At 44.1% G+C, this 18,214-nt stretch overlaps 1 protein-coding gene across 1 annotated transcript; it reads right to left on the minus strand.

Moving 5' to 3' along the window:
- Positions 1–1,788: 1,788 nt before the first annotated feature.
- Positions 1,789–14,608, minus strand: LOC307240817 (RNA-binding protein 38-like). Its single transcript, XM_080014687.1, has 4 exons — positions 14,337–14,608; positions 12,430–12,553; positions 9,947–10,001; positions 1,789–3,530 (listed from the first exon to the last, which is right to left on the minus strand). Exons 1-4 carry the CDS (start codon positions 14,544–14,546, stop codon positions 3,191–3,193), a joined length of 729 nt encoding a protein of 242 aa, XP_079870813.1. The 5' UTR covers positions 14,547–14,608; the 3' UTR covers positions 1,789–3,190.
- Positions 14,609–18,214: the final 3,606 nt, after the last annotated feature.

Raw genomic sequence — 18,214 nt, forward strand, 5'->3', positions numbered from 1 at the left:
GTCCCGTTATTTCATGTCAGGGTATTGGTACTCCATCAAAAGGCCGACATGCTTCTGGCACCACGGGCGGGCGGGAAGGCAGGTACGGTATATATGCCAGATAAGGTAGAAAATGGAAATTGTCCATGAAAGATGTAAGAAAAACACAAATAAAAATAAATAACAAACGAGAAGAAAAAAAACAACAACAAAAAAACCCATTTCAGGGTTTACTAATCGTCCTCAATAAGTATCGTTCCAGTTTACATATAGTGAGGTTAACAGGATAGATGTGTGTACAAGCTTGAACAAGGAGTCCTTAATTATATTTGGAATTATATATTCATGAGGTTAGTGAGGATAATGTTCAAATATTTTCTATTAAAATAAATCCTTTTGTATCTTTATGTTGGAGGGCAAATTGGATCAATACAATTTCTAATTAAAAGAGTTTGAACACTCTCTGTCCAGTATAGTGTGAGCCACCGTTATCGGTTCCCCTTAGACTCAGTGAGGCTCTAGAGTCACGAACAAAATGAGCAAAATGAGGGTCGGGGGTCACACCTTCACAGGCGTGACCCCCGACCCCTGAGTCATGTCATACTTTAAAATACTATTTCATATATATATATATATAAACTTGTCCCATTGTCTTCTTCTCATTTAGCTTTACTCCCTGAAAGGAGCCCTTTGTTTACCAGCCATGCTGGAGAAGGGCCCCACCTTGGTTTCCTGTGCTGCAGGGGCCTCCAAATCACTAAGACCGCCCCTGGCTGTGCGGGCGGGGGGGGGGGGGGGGGGGGGTGTTTGTTCCTCTTTGTGGAACAATCATTTTCAAAATCACAATTAGACATTAAGACTTTAAAGTCCCCCCGGGGGGACGTTGTTTTGACTGTGGATCTCCATTAAGAAGTTCCTTCTTGTCCCACCCACTTACCGGTGCGTTGAGTGGGATTCTGGAGCGCCACCTGGCGGCCGTCAGCCGAACTGCAGTCGGAAGCACCGGCGCTCCGCTCGGTTTATTCTCGTCCGAGTTGCAATAACTTTTGGGTGCGCACGGTGGCGGCAGGAGCCTGCTCACGCACAGCAGCGCACAGTAACATCAGGAGAGGCTGACTGCATGAAACAAAACAACCGGGTCAGAGTGGAGGAATAAAAAGGTGGACGGTGAGGAGTCGGCGTTATTTGGGCTGGATTCCGCCTTAATAGAGGCTGATTATGACCGCTGCCGGTCGGCAACGAAAGATAATTGATAAAAATCTTTTCACGCCAATCGATCTCGTCCTCCCTTCTGCTGTGTGTTCTGCTCTGCAAATAAACAGCAAGGCGGGAGACACCTCTGTGTGCCCTAGTGGGCTGCAGGCAAAACCCTCGAACATAAACGCGCCGGAACATTTCTGGGGCGTAAAGGTGCAGGCCTCCTCTAAGATGTATGATTTGCAGAAGCAGGGAATGTGGGACCTTTTATTATTTATAACGTGATCATTTTTATTTCATCCCCGTGCTTTTTCACGGCAGGGCCATCTGCAATGGCACCGGCGTAAGGACGGCTCCACCAGAAAAGGTCTGCCTGAAAACGAAACCACACATCTAATTGGCATATGCAAAATTACAGTGTGTGTAAGTAGCGGTTGGACTATGTTGTTTGGCCGCTGGTGTGGAGGTCAAGGCTCGGTTCATCTCATGCACAGTCTAACACATGTTGTTTCCCACGAAATATCCACCGTTACTGACCACCCTACATACCGATTGAGGGACACATTTACAGACACACAATCAATTACTCTGAAAGCGAATTGCCACATGAAATTACTTTTTATTTGTTTATTATTTATCTTTCCTTTTTTTTTTTTTTTTTTTTTTTTTTAATTGCAGAAATGTTCTTTTTATTTTGCATATTTTATTTTTAGTGTTGGCGGTATGGCTTGTTGACCGTCGGCTGCGGAGGCAAACTGCAGCAGCGTGGCTGAAGCCTCTGTTTGCCCTGCAGCTGGAACAGACAATGGAACGACTGACAATCACAAAGGGCTGGAACAGAGACGGGGGTCCTGACACTGGGATACACTGTCCTCTTTCTCTCCTTCTCGCTCTGTTCCACACACACACACACACACACACACACACACACACACACACACACACACACACACACACACACACACACACACACACACACACACACACACACACACACACACACACACACACACACACACACACACACACACAATGCACTCAGCCACATTATTTAAAAAGGTACGCACTTTTCTGTGCTTCTTTGCACGCACATACAAACACTATAAACATCTGCTTGATATGTAATGATAGATATGTAATTCACCAACCGCCCCCTGTAACAAAGCTACCTTGTAATAACTGATCTGATGCACAAAAGATTTACACGTCAGTAAAATAGTCAGAGCTGGAGCAAGATTTCACGTGTGCACGTTTGGATTTTACTTTGTTATTTCTTTCAGTTAAGTGGTACAAAAGAGAATTATGTTACAGTGTCGTCTACCTTATCATGTTCATCAACATCAACATACTTGCATATTCTGTCTAATTGTGATTATCGTTGTGTAATAAATTACCAGCAGTAGATAAAAAAAAAAACAACAACAAGGAATTCTAAACAAGGACGTTCTAAAAAATAGTCTAAACAATGTTTTTCTTCGCTGTAGAGGGAACTATACTATAAATGATACACATGAATTGAACCACAATAGGAGAGGAGTTTCTAAGGCCATGGAGCGAAAGGTAATCCTGAAGAAGAGTAAATGGCTATCAGCTTGGCAAGTATCCAGCACCTTTGGAGGAACTGCAGCGGCAGCATGAAGCGAGAAAGATGTACGTCTCACCGCCTACACCTCCTCCTCCGGCGCTCGTTTGCTGGAGCCGACCCTCCACCGGTGAGGGCGAGAAAGAGTAAAGGTACGTCGAAAGGATTTCCTCACTCGCACAGGACAGCTGGTGCTCTCGCCAACCACGACAAACATTCAAACAGCGATTCACCACTGTCCTTCACTCCGGTAATGTTCCTTCACAAAGAATACATTAAAACTGGAACGGGAGTGCTGTCCATAAGCCCTTTGAAAATACAAGAAACCTCTGTGACACCGCCACCCCCCCATTTACTGGGAGAGGTCAGAGGGCAGCGGCCGCACCGCTCCAGCGCGGCCCCGTCCGACCCCATCGCCCTCCATCTCGCAGCTTACTGGATGCGGTCGGGCTGGTGGAGGGGGTAGTGGAGGAAGGACGGGGGAGCCGCCACCGTGGCCAGGGAAGGGTGGATGGGGGTGGGAGGTGTGGGTGGAGCGGCGATGGCAGGTCCCTGGGTGGCGGGGGAGAAGCTGTAGCTGAGGTATCCGGCGGAGGGGGATGGCGAGTGGGCGTAGGGGTACGGCTCCAGCGCCGGGGCGGCGTAGGGGCTGTAGGCCGAGCTGTAGTCCAGGTAGGAGGGCGTGAGGGCCGCGGCCGTGGGGCTGAGCTGGGGCTGCAGCACCAGGCTGGGCTGGAGGAGCGTCTGGGGGTAGACGTACTGCTGGGCCAGCCTGCGCGGAGAGAGCACGCACATGAATACACACCCAGGCATTGCACGGCAGATAATGGCCGACCCACCTGGAGAGCATGGCGGAGAATCATTAGAAAATGGCAAGGTGCGTATTCGATTTTTTTTTTAAGTCCTTTAGCTCAATAATTCAGTGAGCTTGAATTTCTAGGTCACTGACATTTCAAACGACCACTGGTGCAGAGTTAAGGGGCGGAGGTCTCGCCAAATTCAGTTTGGCGAGACTTCGAGACATTTATTCTGTCTCTAGAAAGACAGAAGTACAATAGCCAAATTCTGAATACATAAATTACCATCGATACATCCGACATCGAAGGTAACCATTATTAAAGCATGAAAAGCCAAAATGTCCCTTGTGAATAATCATCACACACCTTGTTTCCATAATATCGGTCAATTTTTAATAAAACAATAACCACTTGATAACAACCACTCACGCCAGAACAACATCATGGAATATTGCTTTTTTTTCTATTTTATAACGGTAACAAAACAAAAATAAAATCTGCATTAATTTGTACAATATAAATACAATTACTCTCCAATAGCTTATCATATTTAGATAACACAACACTTTATTATTCCTCAGGGGGAATTCAGGAGTGAAATCTAAAATTAAATATACACAGGAATGCAGAAAAAAAGACACACACACACACACACACACACACACACACACACACACACACACACACACACACACACACAGCTGGGTATTAGCTCTGTGAAACCGTCAGCCGTAACAATTACAAGAGACAAACTGTTCCACTGTCCTCCTCTATTCCTTCACGCCCACCCTCCGGCTGTGTGCTTCACCTGAGCTGCCGCCGCTGCATCTGGCTGCAGCAGCATGGATCACGTCACAGGAACCGGGTTGTAATACGCAAGGGTGAAAAAACGGCAAACAACGACACACACCGTGACACTATTAAACACTCGCGCTGCCTCAAGCTCAGAGGCCTCCACATTAACCTGAGTGTAACCTTGCCACTGAAACTGTGTTGAAAGCGAGCTGCTTGTCTCCAAACAGAACAGAGATCAGGTGTGCTTGCATAACAAACACCGAGTCAGGGCCACATCACACCCCACGCCGCTGTATACACAAAACACACACACACACACACACACACACACACACACACACACACACACACACACACACACACACACACACACACACACACACACACACACACACACACACACACACACACACACACACACACACACACACACACGATATCCGACAAATTGCAATATACTTGCAATAGTTTATTGCAAGATACTATACAGAATAAAAAAAATTCAGTTGCACCTGAGTAGTTTCTATCATCAGCGTCAGTTTGTCAAAAGAATAAAGCTGAAGGTCTGTACAGTAAGAATACAAATGTGTTAAATAATTTCCATTCCATAAGAGATATTTTTTCAAAATGCCAGGGAGAGAGGTTTTGATTTTACGGCAGTGTATGATCTGCAACTGTCAAAGTGTTTCTCGTGTGAAACAAAGTGGCATTATCAAATGACACCCACACACACACACACACACACACACACAGTCAGTTTCTCTCTCTCTTTCTTCCCTCTCTCCGCAGCAGAAGTGCAGTGTCATTTGGGTGCTGCTGCTGCATCCCTGCGCTGCCCGGCTGCCAGTGCAGCGGCCCGGCTGATCCGATGTGACAGCGGCATCATATCAGAGGGAGCGGAGGCTTGCCTCCCCGCTCTCCGTGCCTGGCTTCAGCGCTGGCTGTCAAACACAGTTACATACACAGACACACACACAGACGCACACACAACAAACTGGCACACATATGTGCAAACACACAGTGGTGGACAGACAGAAAGAGGGGCACAGAAATGCTCATCGTATCACACGAGCACACACCAAACTGACAAAGTGAGTGTGTGTGTGTTTGCTTGTACATACACGCATTCATGTAAAGGCACACAGGGAAAATATACACACATGCACAAACACATACATATGCAAATCCATGTAAGCACACACACACACACACACACACACACACACACACAATAACGCAGCCGCATTCCACTCAGAGTGTAATATGTGTGTGTGTCGTGGTAGGGGGGCTCAGACATGGCAGGGTTAATTGGCTCAGCTGCGTGGGTGGGTGTACGCTCACTAACAGACCCACGAGAGCAGAATAACCTTCGCAGAGTCCTACACCCTCCTCTTCTTCACCCCTCTCCCTCTGTCTCTCAATCAGCCCCCGCAGACACACACCCGGCTCCTAAACTAGGCTGAGAGACGCCGTACACTTGTTCTCAAAAACAAGTAGGGAAAAAAAAAAAAAAAAAAAAAGAAAAGAAAAAAAACCTACACCATGTTTTTCCCGCAGCGAGGGTGAAGGTTGATGTCAGTGCTCCTTCGGCGAAACTGAGCGTTGAGAGGCGGAGGAGTGAGAGGTGAAGGATCAGCTGTCACACTCCCATCCCCGCCCCCTCGCCCCCCCATGCCGGAGGACAGTGATGCTTTTAATAGTTCCACTGAGGAGATGTGAGGAGGGTGAGTCAGTCACAGACAAAACACACACACACACACACACACACACACACACACACGCACACACGCACCTTAAGGGAGGGTGATCACTCGAAAGGCCAAAGAGAGAGGTGGACACTCGGCTGGATTGAAACATGGACACTGAGAACGCTGTAAACGCTAAATGCGTGGGGATTATAATCCTTGACATCCTTTACAGTCAGAACGGGGATTTTGTGTGCAGTAAAAGCCTTTAAATGTGGCCGTCTTTGTCGAAAATAGGTCCTTTGATAGCTGGGGATTTGACAGAAATGCTTCTGTTAATTGGATCCCATGACGTGGAGTAATACACACCTGAGGGATTGCGGCTTACCTCCATGCCCTCGACACGGAGAAGAAGATGAACAGAAGCAACGAGTTCGGAAGAACGGAAAAAGAGGGAGGCTGCGGGAGGGAGAGAGCTCAGCCAAGCAGTGGATGAGGTGAGAGTGGAGGGAGGAAAAAATAAAAATAAATGAAAAGGAGAAAATGGAAGACAGCCTGGGAATGGAAAGTTGACGAGGCACAGGTTTTGTGTATGCACATCACAAGCGATGACGGGGGTTCGCTAGCTCGCACACACAAATTCAAAGTCCCTCTTCGCCAATCCTCGCAAAACCGAATGAAACCACAAACAGCCGGAGGTGGGGCTCCCCTGTTGTCAACAGAAAACACCACCCCACCCCACCCCAAGGCACACACACCCACCCACACCCCACATGCTAAATCAGGCGACTTTTCTTCTTCTGTTAAATCTCACTTCTCCATCCACATCCTGACATCCGCCACGCGTGCCAGGCTGTTGCTGATACTTCTTGGAGCAGCTCGGCGTGGGCTGCGGGGCAGAGAGCGGACAAACCATGGGCAGCGGTTGACGTCCCCTCCTCATCCACTACCCACCCTCCTGCCAGCCTCCTCCTCTTCCTCCCCCGCCCTCCGCTCCGGCTTTCCAGCCATTCCAGCATCAGCCAGCTCCTCTGTGCTGACGAAACACCAGAACAAACACCAGCAAAGCAGCAGACAGAGCCGAGCTTTGTTCGAGATTATCTTTGCTATTTGCTGTTGACAATGGGAGTGTCAGGCACACGGAGACAATGCCACATTTTAGGCCCTTGGTTTTAAGACCCCCACCTCCCTCCAAGACTAAGTCACTATGAGAATAAATAAGGTAGAGGAGAATAGAAAAGACCTAATGCCTTGTTGCCAAAGCATCTTTTGGAGAACAGCTCCCTCTCTTCAGCAACAGGCAACCGGGACCTTACCAGCAGTCTGTCAGCATGTACAGATCAGTGCATTCATCTCAACACACACTGCTTACATTTCCAACAGAGAGCAGCCAGAAGGCTTTCCCTCATGCTCTGGCAGCGCTCGCAGGGAAAGAGTTTGTTTCAATCGCCATTTTATTTCAAAGTGGTAATCCGCAGATCATTTTATAAAAATAAATAAATAAACAAAAAATATTTTCGACATTATTTAGTTGGCACTTTATAAGAAAATTTATGCTTGCTTTATGCACGTGCTGTTTTGCTTGTCGGTGTGGGGTCCAGGCGATCGGGTGTGTACAAGAAGTGAAATGCAGCCACGCATATGACCTAACATCCATGAAAAAGAACTGCACACGTGGAGGAAGATGTTTCTCCACCACCTCAAGTGCCGATAAAAATAAAAAACCAAATGAAGAAGAAGTCTTTGAGAGCCGTAGAGTGAAGCAGAGGGTAAACCCAGATGTTAAAAAAATTAAAAAATAACGGTTTGGAATGGAATTCTGGGCCGTGTGGTGTAATCCACTGACCATTTTACGGATTTACAGATTTAAACATTGTTTAAATTGGTCTACCCGGCGACATCTTTTCTTTGTGCAGTGGTCACGAAGGAATTACAGCTGCACCTAGAAAATGAGACCAGCACTGACAGCTTTATGTCTTTCCTCCATGTGGGAGATGTTCAATCATCCCAACATCACTCATTCATAGACTCATCTGGGTCAGCCTCAATTCTCTCATCACTCATTCAGTAATTGAGGGCTGCAATATTAATAGCACTGAGAGCTGTGGAGGTTTTAATGTGCCTTTTCTGCAGGCACAGAATGGTTGCTGTAGTCTTAGTTTGTGGATCCTGGAGAGGAACGTGACGCTTTCTGTTTCAAAACTAAACATTTCATCAAAATCACCCCGTACTATGTGATGAATTACATCTAAAAAAGCTTTGCCTGTTGAATACTGTTCATTAAAAACCCAGAGACAGTTGTACGCCGGAGATCAACACATTTTTAAACAAAAACAAATGAAACAAAAGCACACGATTCTGGAAATTGGGCAGCTATGCTGAAGTTAAACTGTTCTTGAGTTTTTCTATAAAGGTCAACCAAGCTCAACATGTTGAAGTGAATGAGGTGGAAATCACCAGGCCACTCATGATACAATTCTATCACAACACATGTCCCACAATAACGATGGTATCCAGCCGCAGGCCATTCTGCCATTGTAACATTTGACCATTCATTGCGAGATCTGCGTAATTGAAGAAGGAAAAATATCAATAACTGCTATATTTATTCAGTGCAGTCTGTTTAACACAATGGTATAAACCAGAGATAAAACAAGGTAAACCAGAGTGCACAGAGTCTTATCGTTGAAATACTTGAGGTAGGGTATTTCATACCTTCAAGTGATTTTTTTTTTCTTTTTCGTGTGTAACACAAGAGGAAGTATTGCAATATATTGCAGTATAGATTTCCTGTCGCACCCATACAAGTGAGGAAAGCAGGCCAGCCTGGTAAAGTCTCCAACTGGACCTAAACCGGCGTGGGAATGAATCATCAAAATCAGTAGTGCCCCTTCGTCTTCACACTGGCACTTATGGAGTCTGTGACGGGGAACAGGAAGCTCGTCGGCCAGTTTCAAGCACAGAGGATTCTTACTCAGTAACCAGCAGCCACCATTCATCTATCCATCAGAGCATGACTCACATTGTGTTTACCCAACACGGTTGATGTGTAAGTCAGGAAAAAGAGAAGTGTGTGTGTGTGTGTGCGGGGGTGCATATGTGGGGGTAGAGAATTGAAGAGGTTTGAGCCAGTAGTACGCAGACTCATAGGAGTCTAACTTCTCACAGGTGTAATGGACCAGAGAGAGAGAGAGAGAGAGAGAGAGAGAGAGAGAGAGAGAGAGAGAGAGAGAGAGAGAGAGAGAGAGAGAGAGAGAGAGAGAGAGAGAGAGGAGAGAGAGAGAGAGAGAGAGAGAGAGAGAGAGAGAGAGAGAGAGAGAGAGAGAGAGAGAGAGAGAGAGAGAGAGAGAGAGAGAGAGAGAGAGAGAGAGAGAGAGAGAGAGAGAGAGAGAAGAGAGAGAGAGAGAGAGAGAGAGAGAGAGAGAGAGAGAGAGAGAGAGAGAGAGAGCAAAGGGAATAACAACAGTGAGAAAAGTGAAGCTGGGAAACAGATAGGGAGAGAACAAGTGAGCCACACACACACACACACACACACACACACACACACACCACACACACCACACACACACACACACACACACACACACACACACACACACACACACACACACACACACACACACACACACACACACACCTACCTTATCTGCAATTCCACCAATGTATGACTAACCTGGCAGGTACAGCAGACGTGGTAACAACATAACTGTGACTGTAGCCTCAGCAACAATAATCACATTTATGGCACCGTACCTCAGACTGCTGCACTTTGTATTACATTGCACATCAGAGGAACCACAGAGGGAGAGGAGAGCCGGGTGAATGCCAAGAAATGTCACAGAGTGAATTGTAATGTATGAAAGGAGGCGGAGGAGAGGGGCGGAAAGAAAGATCCCTCAGTTCCCTCTTACCCGTATTGCCTCTGGATCCAAGCTGGGTGGACTTGCTGAACTCCAACAGAAAGACCTGGGACGAGGGACGAGAAACAGTCATAAATATACGAAAGAGACAGAAGGAGCGAGAGAAGGAGCGAGAGAAAGAGAGAGAGAGAGAGAGTAATAGTAAGAAGGGCGCTATAGATTAAGGCAAAACAAAAAGGAACAAAAAAAAAAAAAAAAAAAAAAAACACACAAAGAGGAAAAACGCTGATGTGTACAATCGCACATGGACAGATTTGACCTCCAGATTTCACCAGCAGTCAGTTGAGCTGAGGCTCAGGAGGACAGGAGAGCTCACCTCCCCTCCTCTGGATTCATCCAGCCATATCCACTCTTACAGGGTGAGATGGGTGAAATAATTTGCCATATTTCAGCAAGTTCATTGTTCGCTTTTATTATAGGACCTAGATGCGTTGACGGTTACTTGCTGATTGTCTTGTCTGATTCATTTTCAAAGCTATTTGGGGTCCTGAAGATCAGTGTACCATCACAGAGTGTCTACAAGTTGCCTGAAAGTCTTTGCCAATCAGAAAGAGTGCAGCTCCGAGCTCCCCTGACGGAGCTCCGAGCTGCCAAGTTTAAAAGGGAGGCGACATAACCCCCCGTTTTGTTAACTCACTCCCAGAAGCAGATTCCTCATTCTGTCTTCCTTGGCCAAACCCCGGCACGCACGCACGCCATGCACCCCACACACCACTCAGACAGGACAAAGTGGAGACTGTTCCTTCCCGCTCTCATTGTACAGTCTCACACAATGTAACGCGCCCCACTCGCTGCCCTCCTCCTTCCCATTCCTCTCGGTTTTCTCACAGGCAATAACAAAATACCGAGGGCTGCCATCGCTCATCAACTGGATGCTTAGGGGAGTCGCACGGCGGTCCTCTGCCCCAAAATAAGGACGTAGAGTCAGACAGTCACACAGACACACAGACACACACACACATTGTCAGTTGTTGTTGGCACTAATGTTCGTCAATCACACCTACCCTCCACAGCATTCTGCTCAGCCAGCAGTAAATGAGACAGCGAGGACGAGAGCTGCTGTCATGGTTTGGTGTGCACTGAGACATCAGCCGAGAGGCAGAGGCACATGAGCTGGTGGGCAAAGCTGGAAATGCCCGACAGCGCAGGAGCTAGCGGTCATTTTGGCGGCTGTTTTAGATTTGGTCTTAGTCTTTAGACGAAAATGCTTATTCGTTTTCGTCACATTTCAGGTCTTCTTTTTTTTATCGTTCACAGTTTTGGTCTAGTTTTAGTCAACGTCAGCTCATTGCATTTTAGTCTTGTAGTCATTACTTTTAGTCAAAGGTACTGTTTTCTCTCTCCGTCTTTCTCTCTTCAATTAGGCTAACACACAATCTGTATGGCTTTGATTCTGGGAATCTTCTCCCGGAAGGCAAATGGCTTGGGGGACCATTTGCATTCTGGGAATTGTCTTTTTCCGGGGAGGACCCCGCTGCGTCGCCTCGTGCTGCCAGCGCAGTTCCGCGATACAATTGAGAGCTTCTGCCGCCCTCCTCCCGTGAAACCACAACATGGAGATTATGTGTTTTTCACTGGAGGAGTGAAATTTCCTGCTTCTGGTGTTTATTTGTGGACGCTTCTTTGCCGATGTTGACGGAAGCGACGTCACCTCTCGCCGGCGTAGTCGTCCGAGTGGATACACTTTATAAACTCATTTGATCACATTCTGACTTGACATCACACGGAATATGAAAGGATCTTGATCTGCATGCATGCATCAGTAAGATCGCCGTTTCGTACATTTTGTCAAAGTTTTGATGAGCAAATATCTCGTTTTAGCTCCTCAATGTCTCGTCTTAGTCACAGAAAAAAAGGTTGCTGACCAACATTTTTCGTCATCGTTCTCGTTGGCGATGAATGAACCCTGGTCCCTAATGAACCCTGGCAGGAGCTGTGTGTTTGTATGCACGTGTGTAAGACTTGGCATCAAGGTCCACAAATGTAACGGATCAACGGAATAGTGACGAGACTATCGGAGGTAGAACGATTCAGTGGAATTTCACTATAGTTAAGCTTTGTATGTTCTTTTTGTTTGAGGGTATTTTTTAGTAGTATATAACCTTGAAGCTTGACTTACAATTCCCAAAATATCTAATTATATTAAAAAAAAACAAGAAATTCGATTGCAAATTTATAATGAGAATATATACGTATATACAGTATATGTTCCTAAGTATCACTTAGGAACAGGCACTCAAGTCTAGCTGTCCTTATCATTACGGTGATCAAAATATATTTAAAAAGTACCAAGACCTATGTCTGGGTGTACACTTTTGGATTTAGGTGATTCAAAGGATGACTATGTGACATTCATCGTGTCCCGTCACACTGTACGGTATAACGATGACGCAGAGGCGTTTGTCTGGAGTGTATGTTTCCTCAATTTCTGAATAAAGTGTCATCTTCATCCTGCAAGTATGTGTCACACTCACTTGTCTGAGGGCTGCGGGGCTTGGCTCCCAGGTAGGCCAGGTTCACGTTGGCCTTTCTGCCGTCAATGATGGGATTGGCATCTTTGCATGCCCGCTCTGCCGCCGCTCTGTCCATCATAGTCACCTGTTGACGAACAGCGTTAGATTACGGACGCACACCACCTTTGTCCACTGTTCATTCTCTCTTTACATCTTTCCCCCCGCGAATGGATTTTTATCAAACTTCAAAAACTTACGTCAGATTCTTTCCTTCAAGCACCACTCCCAACAACAGCCTCTCTGGCATGGAGGAAAAAACGAGCGCTCCGATTGATAAACAGACCCACAGTGGGGTGGCCTTAGATACTTTTGTGCGCTCGTCTTTCTTGGGGGCAAAGCGATTGATTCAGATATCTCTTTCCGCAAAATGCTTGACAAAACACCTCTGCCCCCCTAGAGGAATGGAACAATAAAGATGTTTGGACGGCTACAGGGAGCAACGTGGATGTGTCGACAGCCTATGAGCAAAGCGGACACCGGTAAATTGGCTTCTTTCACCGGCGCGGCGTAGGCTACTGCGTAGGAGGAGGTTGCTATTTTCAGAACGAGGCGACGATGAAGAAGATTCTGGAGCCCTGACCTCCCCTGTGAGCAAAGAGTTGTGGAATTGATAGCGAGAAGTGGAAAGGGGTGCGCCCGGTCAGGAACTACATCCACACCGCCGCACGCGCCGGACGGAGGCTTCCAACGCCGTGGGCGCGGTCCTGCTCATCATTCAATGAATGGGATGAGGGGAAAAACAGGCCACCGGCCAAGACAGACTATGCACACCGCGGCAGTCGTCACTTTCGTTTCAGAGCATTACACGCCAGAGTGTTACGCAAACATTTGGCAGGGGAAGGTTTCTTAACTGGATTTCAGGAGGCTGTTGCCGCTGCCGGAGGAACAAAATATGCCGAGGCAAGTGGGCGCACCACATGCAGGAGGGCGAACGGACACCGGTTGACAGCTACGAACGGCCATGTTCCATATGAACTGCTGCTGATCGACCCGACAGCCGGCTCCGGTTTTTTTTTTTCTTCTGTTCTCATTCATTCCCTGAAGTCACTCGACCCGAAGACGGGCCCAGGGGTGGGGGGCGGGGGTCGCTGGGGGAATTAACCATTATCTCGCAGAGCCAACAGACAGGTCACACCTGTGGTCGCGAGCACACCCACACGAGAAGGGGGGCGGGGGTAAACTGTCCCCAGTTACAGCTGCCATTTCATGGTATAACTCCAAGGAACTTGATTGCAATTAAAAAAAAAAAAAAAAAAAGGAAAGACAGAGTGGATCACAGCGTATCCCAGTGCTTTGGGGGAGGACATGATTCATTTTTCAAGCTTGAACGTGCGGCAACCACCGTCAATTCGATGTGCCGAGATGGGGTTTTGTCTCTGGGACCCCAATCTGAGGACATTTCTATTCTTAGACCTTGATGAAAGTCCAGACCTCCTCACCTGTCCGTACCCTAGTTGGAGAGAGAACACGGCGTCCACGACCACAACAGTCGTGATTGTGCATTTCGGTAACGACGCGAACATCTGGTAAAACTAAAAAGCGACGACGTCTCACTACCGATCATTTTGCTGGGGACCAACTGGCATCTCTGGAAGGACCCCCGGGAGGTCCGCGGGCACCGTGTTGAGAAACCCCTTCCATAAGCCGGTTTTAATTGAAGTGCGTACGCGCGATCCCCCCCCCCCCCCCCCCAAAAAAAAAAATCACCACGACAGAGACATTTTAATTACAAAGAAAAAGGGAAGCGCATTTCACTCTCTTATTTACGACACAGCGAGCGGCTGGTTAAACGCGTCCTCCCGATAGAAGTGTTCGCTTCGCACTCGCTACTTTCTACGGATAACCGCCGCGCCGCGCTGGGAACTTACGAATCCGTATCCCCGGGACTTCCCGGTCTGCCTGTCCGTTATCACCACCGCCTCGTCGATCTCCCCGAAGCTCTGGAAGTACTTCCGCAGCGAGGCGTCGCTGGTGTGGTACGGCAACCCGCCGACGAAGATCTTGGTGTGGGTCGTGTCCTTCTCGATGGTGGGGTGCATTATCTCCAGCGCCCCGCCGACGAACTGGCCCAAAAACATCTGCGTGCTCGGGTGACGGGTCCGGAGACGAAGAACCGCGACGAAACTTCGCGTCGCTTCAACTCCTCCTCCTCGTCGTCGTCGCCGCCGCCTCCATGGAGCCCCGACAGGAAGTGGACCGCGGACCGTTACACCACGCGGCTCCCCCCGCGACAGGTGTCCCGCGGCCCCCTTTTATAGGTCGGCGAGGCTCTCGCGCGCGCCCAGTTCCCTCCGTCCAATCAGCGGGCGGAGCGTCTCCCGTGTCCCGCCCCCTCCCTCCCACGGCTGCACAATGGAGGACACACAAAGACGAGCGGACTCCAGGTGGAAGCCGCTGAGCTCCAGACCCGCGAACGGACTGGACGGAGGGGCGGAGAATGACGAGGGGCGAGGCGTGAAGGTGCAGACGGACAGACAGGCAGACGGGCAGACAGGCAGACGGACAGGCAGGCAGACGGGCAGGCAGGCAGACAGGCAGGCAGGCAGATGAGACGGATACGATGGATACACAGACGGATACTTTCGAGTAAAACGATAGAGTAATGACAATAGGGTAAAGATGGTAGAGTAATGAGAATAGGGTAAAGATGGTAGAGTAATAAGAATAGGGTAAAGATGGTAGAGTAATAAGAATAGGGTAAAGATGATAGAGTAATAAGAATAGGGTAAAGATGATAGAGTAATAAGAATAGGGTAAAGATGGTAGAGCAATAAGAATAGGGTAAAGATGGTAGAGTAATAAGAATAGGGTAAAGATGATAGAGTAATACGAATAGAATAAGAAAAGAGTAAAAACAGAGCAATAAGAATAGAATACAAATAAGAGTAAAAGGAATAGAGGAATAAGAATAGAGTAAAATAAATAGAGTAAGAAGAATAGAGTAATAACAATAGAGCAAAGATGATAGAGTAATAAGAATAGGGTAAAGATGATAGAGTAATACGAATAGAATAAGAAAAGAGTAAAAACAGCAATAAGAATAGAATACAAATAAGAGTAAAAGGAACAGAGGAATAAGAATAGAGTAAAATAAATAGAGTAAGAAGAATAGAGTAATAAGAATAGAGCAAAGATGATAGAGTAATAAGAATAGAATAAGAAAAGAGTAAAAACAGAGCAATAAGAATAGAATACAAATAAGAGTAAAAGGAACAGAGGAATAAGAATAGAGTAAAATAAATAGAGTAAGAAGAATAGAGTAATAACAATAGAGCAAAGATGATAGAGTAATAAGAATAGAATAAGAAAAGAGTAAAAACAGAGCAATAAGAATAGAATACAAATAAGAGTAAAAGGAATAGAGGAATAAGAATAGAGTAAAATAAATAGAGTAACAAGAATCGAGTAATAACAATAGAGTAAAATGATAGAGTAATAAGAATAGGGTAAAGATGATAGAGTTAATACGAATAGAGTAATACGAATAGAATAAGAAAAGAGTAAAAATAGAGCAATAAGAATAGAATAAAAATAAGAGTAAAAGGAATAGAGGAATAAGAATAGAGTAAAATAAATAGAGTAAGAAGAATAGAGTAATAACAATAGAGCAAAGATGATAGAGTAATAAAAATAGATAAATAAGATAAGAATAATACACAGAGTAAAATGATAGAGTAATCAGGATAGAGTAATAAGAATAGAGTAAAATAATAGAGTAATAAGAATAGGGTAAAATTAATAGAGTAATAAGAATAGAGTAAAGATGATAGAGTAATAGATATAGAGTAATAAGAATAGAATAATAAACAGAGTAAAAATGATAGTGTAATAAGGATAGAGTAATAACAATAGAGTAAAAATAATACTCATAAGAAAAGAGTAAAATAGAGTAATAAGAATAGAATAACAATAATAGAGTAATAAGAATAGAGTAAAAGAATACAGCAAAAGGAATAGAGTAATAAGAATAGAGTAAAATAATATAGTAATAAGAATAGGGTAAAATTAAGAGAGTAATACGAATAGAGTAAAGGTGATAGAGTAATAAGAAAAGAGTAAAACAATACAGTAAAAGGAATAGAGTAATAAGAATAGAGTAAGGGTGATAGAGTAATACAAATAGAGTAATAATAGAATAATAAACAGAGTAAAAATGATAGTGTAATAAGGATAGAGTAATAACAATAGAGTAAAAATAATACTCATAAGAAAAGAGTAAAATAGAGTAATAAGAATAGAATAACAATAATAGAGTAATAAGAATAGAGTAAAAGAATACAGCAAAAGGAATAGAGTAATAAGAATAGAGTAAAATAATATAGTAATAAGAATAGGGTAAAATTAAGAGAGTAATACGAATAGAGTAAAGGTGATAGAGTAATAAGAAAAGAGTAAAACAATACAGTAAAAGGAATAGAGTAATAAGAATAGAGTAAGGGTGATAGAGTAATACAAATAGAGTAATAATAGAATAATAAACAGAGTAAAAATGATAGTGTAATAAGGATAGAGTAATAACAATAGAGTAAAAATAATACTCATAAGAAAAGAGTAAAATAGAGTAATAAGAATAGAATAACAATAATAGAGTAATAAGAATAGAGTAAAAGAATACAGCAAAAGGAATAGAGTAATAAGAATAGAGTAAAATAATATAGTAATAAGAATAGGGTAAAATTAAGAGAGTAATACGAATAGAGTAAAGGTGATAGAGTAATAAGAAAAGAGTAAAACAATACAGTAAAAGGAATAGAGTAATAAGAATAGAGTAAAGGTGATAGAGTGATACAAATAGAGTAATAATAGAATAATAAAAATAGAGTACAAATGACAGAGTAATAAGAATAGATTAAAAATAGAGTAATAAGAATAGGGTTTAAATCATAAAGTAATAAGAATAGAGTATTAAGAATATAGTTTAAATCATAAAGTAATAAGAATAGAGTAATAAGAATAAAGTAAAAACAATAGAGTAAAAAGAATTGAGTTATACGAAAAGAGTAAAAATAGAGCAATAAGAATAGAGTAATAAGAATAGATTAATACAAATAATAGTTAGTAGAGTAATAAGATTCAAGTAAAAATAATAGCGCAATAAGAATAGACTAATATAGTAAAAATAATAGTTATAAGAAAAGAGTAATAAGATAAGAGTTAAAAAAGAGCAATAAAAAGAGTAATAAGAATAGAGTAATAAGAAAAGAGCAAAATTATAAAGTAATAAGAATAGAGTAAAAATGATAAAGTAATCAGAATAGAGTAAAAATAATAGCATTATAATAATAACAGAGTAAAAAACAATAGAGTAATAAGAATACAGTAAAATAAGAGTAAGAATAGATAAAAAATACAGTAATAAGAATAGAGTTATAAGAATGGAGTAGTAATAATAGAGTAATGACAATAGAGTAAGAATAACAGTAATTAGAATTCAGTAATAAGAATGGAGTAGTAATAGAAAAAAAGAAAAAAAAATGGCAATATACATTACACCTACAAACTTACAATAAACATATATATATATATATACACACACACACACACATACATACGTTCATAAAAATGGTTATAGCAATATATTCTGTATGCAGACAGGCAGTCAGGCATGCAGACAGAGTAAAATGCATGCTATCAGGGAACCAGGGAGAGCAGGAGGAAATTGGGATTATTAATGACAAAAGCACACAGCAGGGCTTCCCACTCACAGGAAACAGAGAGCAGATGAAAAGATATAGACCACAGACGT

This window comes from Zeus faber, assembly GCF_960531495.2.
Source record: "Zeus faber genome assembly, chromosome: 15".
Taxonomy (NCBI): Eukaryota; Metazoa; Chordata; class Actinopteri; order Zeiformes; family Zeidae; genus Zeus; species Zeus faber.

Coding starts and splice junctions, on each gene's coding strand:
- LOC307240817 (XM_080014687.1), bottom strand. CDS start 14,546: ATGTTTTTGGGCCAGTTCGTCGGCGGGGCGCTGGAGATAATGCACCCC. Junction 10,002..12,429: donor GCCCCGCAGCCCTCAGACAA/GTGAGTGTGACA, acceptor CCCTCGTCCCAG/GTCTTTCTGTTGGAGTTCAG. Junction 3,531..9,946: donor TGGATCCAGAGGCAATACGG/GTAAGAGGGAAC, acceptor CTCTCCGCGCAG/GCTGGCCCAGCAGTACGTCT.